Source organism: Dipodomys ordii, unplaced genomic scaffold, assembly GCF_000151885.1.
Source record: "Dipodomys ordii isolate 6190 unplaced genomic scaffold, Dord_2.0 Scaffold156, whole genome shotgun sequence".
NCBI classification, from domain to species: domain Eukaryota; kingdom Metazoa; phylum Chordata; class Mammalia; order Rodentia; family Heteromyidae; genus Dipodomys; species Dipodomys ordii.
In genome coordinates, this window is record NW_012267372.1 from 1,853,921 (window position 1) to 1,860,553 (window position 6,633).

General features: G+C 44.8%; 1 protein-coding gene across 1 annotated transcript; it reads left to right on the plus strand.

Annotated features, from left to right (window-relative positions):
• Nucleotides 1-457: 457 nt before the first annotated feature.
• Cxcl17 (chemokine (C-X-C motif) ligand 17) lies at nt 458-2,944 on the plus strand. The gene is given in 2 exon segments (XM_013032610.1): nt 458-564; nt 2,691-2,944. Coding segments are annotated over 2 exon segments (225 nt in total). The 3' UTR covers nt 2,809-2,944.
• Nucleotides 2,945-6,633: the final 3,689 nt, after the last annotated feature.

Below are 6,633 nucleotides of genomic sequence, written 5' to 3' on the forward strand. Positions count from 1 at the left end.
GAAGAAGAAGAAGAAGAAGAAGAAGAAGAAGAAGAAGAAGAAGAAGAAGAAGAAGAAGAAGAAGAAGAAGAAGAAGAAGAAGTTGTAGCAGAGAATTATTCAACAGCCAGAGAGGTGGCTCATGCCTGTAATCCTAGCTACTTAGGAAGCTGAGATCTGAAGATCATGATTGGAAGGCAACCCAGACAGGAAAGTTAGTGAGACTCTTAGCTCCAATTAACTATCAAAAAGCCAGAAGTGGAGCTGTGGCTCCAGTGATAGAGTGCTAGCCTTGAGCATTAAGGCTTAGAGACAGAGCTCAGGCCCTGCACAAAATAAAATAAAATCTTTTCTTCTTAAAGTACTCTAGATCCCCAAAGTAGAAGAAATGGAATTCTTGTGATCTAGGTGGCCCAATACTGGTGGAAGTGGAGGCTGGGGGTGGGTAGGCAGGGATTTCTCTTTCCGGTTCCTGGAAATGATCTGTTTCTTTCCTACAGAGGTCGCCAGAGGCCATAGGAACCGAAGCCAGATTTCTGGGAGGTGACTCCCAGAAGGCAGCCAAGAATGTGAGTGTAAAGGTCAGTAACTAGGCTTCTTCATCATCATCAACAACAACAGAGGCCTGCCTGCCACTGAAACCCTCTCTGTCTCCTTTGAGCCCCTCCGAAACCAATGCACGTGTTATCTGAGCTGACCTACATAGCTTGCTGCACAGACACCTGCTTTCACTGGCTCTCCAAGCACTAGGTGCCTATCCTTTTCCCCCAAAAAAGAATCTCAGGCCAGGACTAACTTCCAAAAGGCATATTTTCCTGGTCTTCCAAAAACATGCTGCATGATCTTCTCAGCCTTTTTATCTTTATTTTTTTAGTACCAATCCTGGTGTTTGAACCCAGGGCACTCTCCCAGAGCTTTTGTTGTTCAAAGCTAGCACTCTACCACTTGAGCCACAGCACCACTTCCAGTTTTCTAGTGGTTTATTGGAGATAAGAGTCTCATGGATTTTCCTGCCTGGGCTGACTTTGAACCATGATCCTCAGATCTCAGCCAACTGAGTAGCTAGGATTGCAGATGTGAGCCACCGATGCTTGGTTTTTTTATTTTTATTTTTCCTGGTTAATTAGAGATAAGAGTCTCATAGACCTGAGCTGACTTCTAACTGAGACCCTCAGATCGCAGCCTCCTGGGTAGCTAGGGTTACAGGAGTGAGATACTGGGCCAGTTTCTCAGTCTCTATTTACAGGAAAGAATGAAGCAGAGAAACCTAATGGCTTGCTCAAGGTAAAACAGCACCATAAAAATGACCTGTGGGTCTTATGTTTTATTCTTTGGCTTCCCCAATGATATCCTGGAAACCCTGACACCAAATCCTTACCCATAGAAGTCAGGAAAAAAAATACTAACTTCAAAATACTGGTGTTCACACTTAGCTGAGGTCGCCACTGTTTTGTGTTGACTGATCCCTCTTCTCACCTGTTACAATACAAAAGTTGAGCACAAACGCACTAGGAGATGGCCAGTAAAGTGCTGGCCAATTCCTTACTCTCAAAACAATGCTATCTTCCTGTTTAAGCAGTGATCTGTAATTTCAGATTGTTTCCTCAGAACCTCTAGGAGAAATCTCACAACAGGGCCGGGACTCTGGAAGAAGCAGTATCTTTGTGAGCATTCCAAAGACAATACGAAGAACACTAATATGTTTCAAGAGAATTACCTCCTTACAATAGTCGCTCCTACAGAATCCTTAAGGAAGCAGAGGCAAAGAATAGGCTGGAGGGGTTGGGAAGGTGGCTCAGTGGTAGAGTGCTTGCATGCATGAGGCCCTGGGTTCCATTCCTCAGCACCACAGAAGCAGGGGAAAAAAGCTGGAAGCGGGCCCTGTAGCTCAAGTGGTAGAGCGCTAGCATTGTGAAGAAGAGCTGAGGGACAGCGCCCAGGCCCAGAGTTCAAGTCCTATGACCGACAAAAAAAAAAGCTGGAAAATCCATGCAGCACTAGCTTGAATGCACCTGTAATCCTAGCTACTCAGAAGGCTGAAAACTGAGGATCACTAGTCAAAGCCTGCCTGGGGAGGAAAATCCATGAGAGATCTATATACATACATATATATATATATGAATATGTGTATATATTTACATATACATAGACACACATGCATATAAATAAGTATGTATGTATATAAAGTGTATATGTATTTATAATGTATATAAAAAACTTTATATCCAAAAAACTTTTTTTTTTTTTGGTTGTGGGACTTGAACTTGGGGCCTGGGTACTGTCCCTGAGCTCTTTTGCTCAAGGCTAGCACTCTACCATTTGAGCAACAGTACCACTTCCAATTTTCTGGTGCTTCATTAGAGATAAGGTCTTAAGGACTTTCGTGTCCAGGTTAGTTTCAAACCAAGATCTTCAGATCTCAACCTCCTAAGTAAGTAGCTAGGATTATAGGTGTGAGCACCTAACTACACTGAATAACTCGTGTGTGTGTGTGTTTGTGTGTGTGTGTGTGTATTAGAGGGACAGTACTGGGGCTTAACCTCAGGCAGGGCCTTGCATTTTGCTAGGCAAGCACTTTTTATCACTTGAGCCACACCTCCTCACTTCAGCCCTTACCTTACTCATGTAATTTTTAAATTGCTCATAAAAATTAAATTTAAGAGCTACTTTTAACATTAGCTCTACCCACTTATTTGTACGCTTGGACACAGAAGGCACCACAGGAAGCCAAACCAGCATTCTACAGCCTGCCAGCAATTTCTCAAGTGATGTCAACTAGCCCTCCTTGCTCTCCCCTTACAAGTTCCCGGAGCCCACTTTCCCCATTAACCATTATCCATCAAGAGGTAGCTCCTCAGAGAAAAGCATTTTCCTCAACCTCATATCGATTAGTGCTACCTCCAGCGCCCATCCTCCGGTCAGTCTCCTTTGCTCTCTCCTCTCACCCATTCTGGGAAGATTATAGAAAAACCTCAGCCACCTACTTGATCTTGTCTGATCTTAAATACAATCAGGAAAGCAGCAAACAAATCAATAAATGGGTTTTATTTTGGGGGGTGCTTTGTTTGGTTTTTGGATTTGTTTTTGTTTTTCTGTTAAGCACTGGTGGCTCACATCTGTAATCCTAGCTACTCAGGAGGCTGAGATCTGAGAATTACGGTTCAAAGCCAGCCCAGGCAGGAAAGTCAAGGAGTCTGTTAACTCCAATTAACCACCAGAAAACCAGAAGTGGCGTGGTGGCTCAAGTGGTAGGGTACTCTCCCTGAGCTCTTCAGCTCAAGGAGAGCAACCAGGCCCAGAGTTCAAGCCGATGATCAACCAAAAAAAAAAAATGCTCAGGGACAGCATCCAGGCCCTGGGTTCAAGCCCCAGAACTGGCACACACAAAAAAGTATGGGTATGTTAATATATAGATGAAAGTCAGTTTTTTCAAAGTAGGGTCTGATCATTTACATTTAATCCAGATCATCCACTTGCTTTTCTTTTTTTTTTTTTTGGCAGTTGTGGGGCTTGAACTCAGGGCCTGGTTCTTTCGCTCAAGGCTAGCACTCTACCACTTTGAGCCACAGCTCCACTTGGGGTTTTGAGTGGTTAATTGGAGATAAGAGTCTCAATAGGACTTTTCTGCTGGGGCTGTCTTCAAACTGTGATCCTCAGATCTCAACCTTCTGAGTAAATAGGATTGCAGGTGTGAGCCACCAGCACCCAGCACTAGATCATCCACTTTAACCAGGCCCTGATTCTCCAAGTGCCTCTCCCCTCCCCAACCCACGCTCACTGCTCATCTATCTTTCCATCCTGCAACCAACCTTTCTGAGATAAGAACTAAGTGGGAAGCAAAGTAAACAAGTAATGAATCAGACAAGGTCTTAATTAAAAATACCTTTTAAAAAATTGCCAGAGTTTCCTAGCAGGTAGGCGGTACTTGGTATTTATGATTGCTATCAACATCAGCATCCTCAATGCCTTGTGTTCTGTGGGCTTCTGATCTAGCACAAAAGATAACCTATGAGAACCAGATTTCAAGGTATGAATGTCAAGGCCATTTGAAAGGGCTTTGTGCTCTAAAAATGGGAGGACCACACTTCTTTTTTTTTTTTTTTTAAAGCATAGGTATGAAATGATGAGGGACACTATAGAGAGATTAAACTGGCAACCTATTGTAGGAGTGAATAAAACGGGGGGGGGGATATTACAAGTATAGAGATTGCCTCCCCCGTCCTTTCCCTCAAACAAGAGGAAGGTCTGGGGGGAGGACCACTCATCGAGTCCAGCTTCTAGCATCGCAAATGAAACAAAGACTAAACTGAGATGCTTCCCTTATGAGAGGGGTCATTTTCACTGAGTAGTGAGTAGGGTGGGGTCCTATTTATGACACAAGAGGACAAGCCCCTCCCTTCTGGAGAGAGTGTGGGACACACAGCCATCTTCCTCATCCCTCCCCACGTCAAGACAGAAGGCACAGAGCACATCCACTTGGTACAGGTGTGGGGGACCAACAGTACCAATCCACTAGGAAGACCAGAGATGCCAGGATGAAGGATTGGAATCTAAAGGGAGATGCCCTCCTGAGAGACCTGTGAGGAGGGACAGCTGGGCAGGGCTGAAGGATGAAGCCTGGGAGACCAACATCTCCTATGAGGGAAACAGCAGTGGAGCCAGGTTCTGAGTCAGTATTCGGGTCAGTGTGGGAACCTGAGCCACACTCAAGACCCATAGAACCCGAGACAGAAAAGACTCAGCCAGGATCAAAGACGCAGCGGGAATCCACACAGCCAAAACTCCTTGACCAGCAGGAGCCCCTTGCCCAACGAGAAGCGGAATCCCAGCAGGAACCAAAAAACCAACAAAAATCCCCACCAGAGTGTGAATCGCAGCAAACATGTGCCACGCGTAGTACACACTTTTATCAGCAGCGCGCCAACTCCCAACAGAAACCTGGGCCAGGGTCTACAGCTCCACAGGAGCCAGAATTGAGAGAGGGACTTGTAGGTCAGTCAGAACCAGCAGAACTATCTCTAGCTCAACGAGAAGTGGAATCAGCTCCCACAGCCCAAACTATACTTGAACCCCCAAAGATATGTCCTGCCCAGACTGAATCTACGTCCCAAGTTAGACCCGAACAGCCAGACCGTGTGGCCCAGACCACACCTCCTGTCCAAAGACCCAAAGGTAAGCAGGGATTTTTAACTGAGTGGGGATTTTTAACCAGACTTCATGAACTATCCATCCAGCGATCAGCCCAAGAATGGAGGTCATTTTTTGAATGGGCCACAGATTCCGACAATGATTCAGAAGTGACTTCATCTTCAAAGACAAAACCTCTAAAGAAAATCAGTGAGACAATGATCCCAGAAGTGAATCCAGCCTTAAAACAAACACCTAGTTTCGAAGCTGTGTCAGGACATGGTGGGACACCGCCACATAGGAAGAAAACCAACGCCCAGAACCACAAAAACTACAGGGATCCAGGTGAGTCTGAACCCAGAGAGCTAGAGCCTCTTATTCTGACATTCAAGACAGGGGAAATCCTTAAGTACTCAGAGGTTGAGGATCCTGGTTTAAAGTGTACCCTGGGGAGGAAAATCTATGACTTTTTTTTTTTTTGCTAGTCCTGGGCACTGTCCTTGAGCTTCTTTTGCTCAAGGCTAGCACTCTACCACTTGAGCCACAGTGCCACTTGTGGCTTTTTCTGTTTGTGTGGTACTGCGGAATGGAACCCAGGCTTCATGCAAGCTAGGCAAGCACTCTACCACTAAACCACATTCCCAGCTATATACCAGCCTTGATCAGAAAATGCTGAGATAGTGCCCAAGCCTTGAATACAAGCCCCAGAACTCCTCACCCCACCCCAATTCCCAAAGAGTAGGGAGATTAAAACTAAAAAAGATGATGAGGGGTGTGCAGGACTCACGCTTGTAATCTTAGCTACTCAGGAGACTGAGATCTGAGGATCATAGTTCAAAGCCAGCCTGGGCAGGAACACCCAGGAGACTCTTATCTCCAATTAACCATCAGAAAACCAGAAGTGGTCCTGTGGCTCAAGTGGTAGAGTGCTTGCCTTGAGCTGAAGAGCTGAAGGACAGCACCCAGGCCCAGAGTTCAAGCATCATGACATACAAAAAATAAAGAAAAAAAATTAATAAAAGACCATACCCAGTGCCCCTGGCTCATGCGTATGATCCTAGCTACACAAGAGACTGAGATCTTAGGATTAAGGTTCAAAGCCAGTCAAGGCAGGAAAATCCAAGAGACTTATCTCCAATTAACTACTCAGAAAAAAGCTAGAAGTGGTGCTTTAACTCAACTGGCAGAGCACTAGCCTTGAGCAAAAAAGAAGTTCAGGGACAACTCCCAGGCCCTCAGTTCAAGCCCGATAATTGGCAAAACAAACAAACAAACAAAAAAGATGATAAGGGGATTAAAAAAGTTCAAAGATAGCTTAAGCTACAAAATGAGATCAAGGCCAGCCTGGGGGCTCAAAAATAAAAGAAATACTAAGATTTTACTTTGTGCTAGGGAGGCTCAAGTTATCTTTCAACAACCCCTTGAGGTAAAAACCCACATCCCCAGTGTAGAGATAAGGATGACGAGCTATTAAATTTAAAAAAAAAAAATCTGATTTAAAGTGACACCATTAGAAAGTAGAAATGT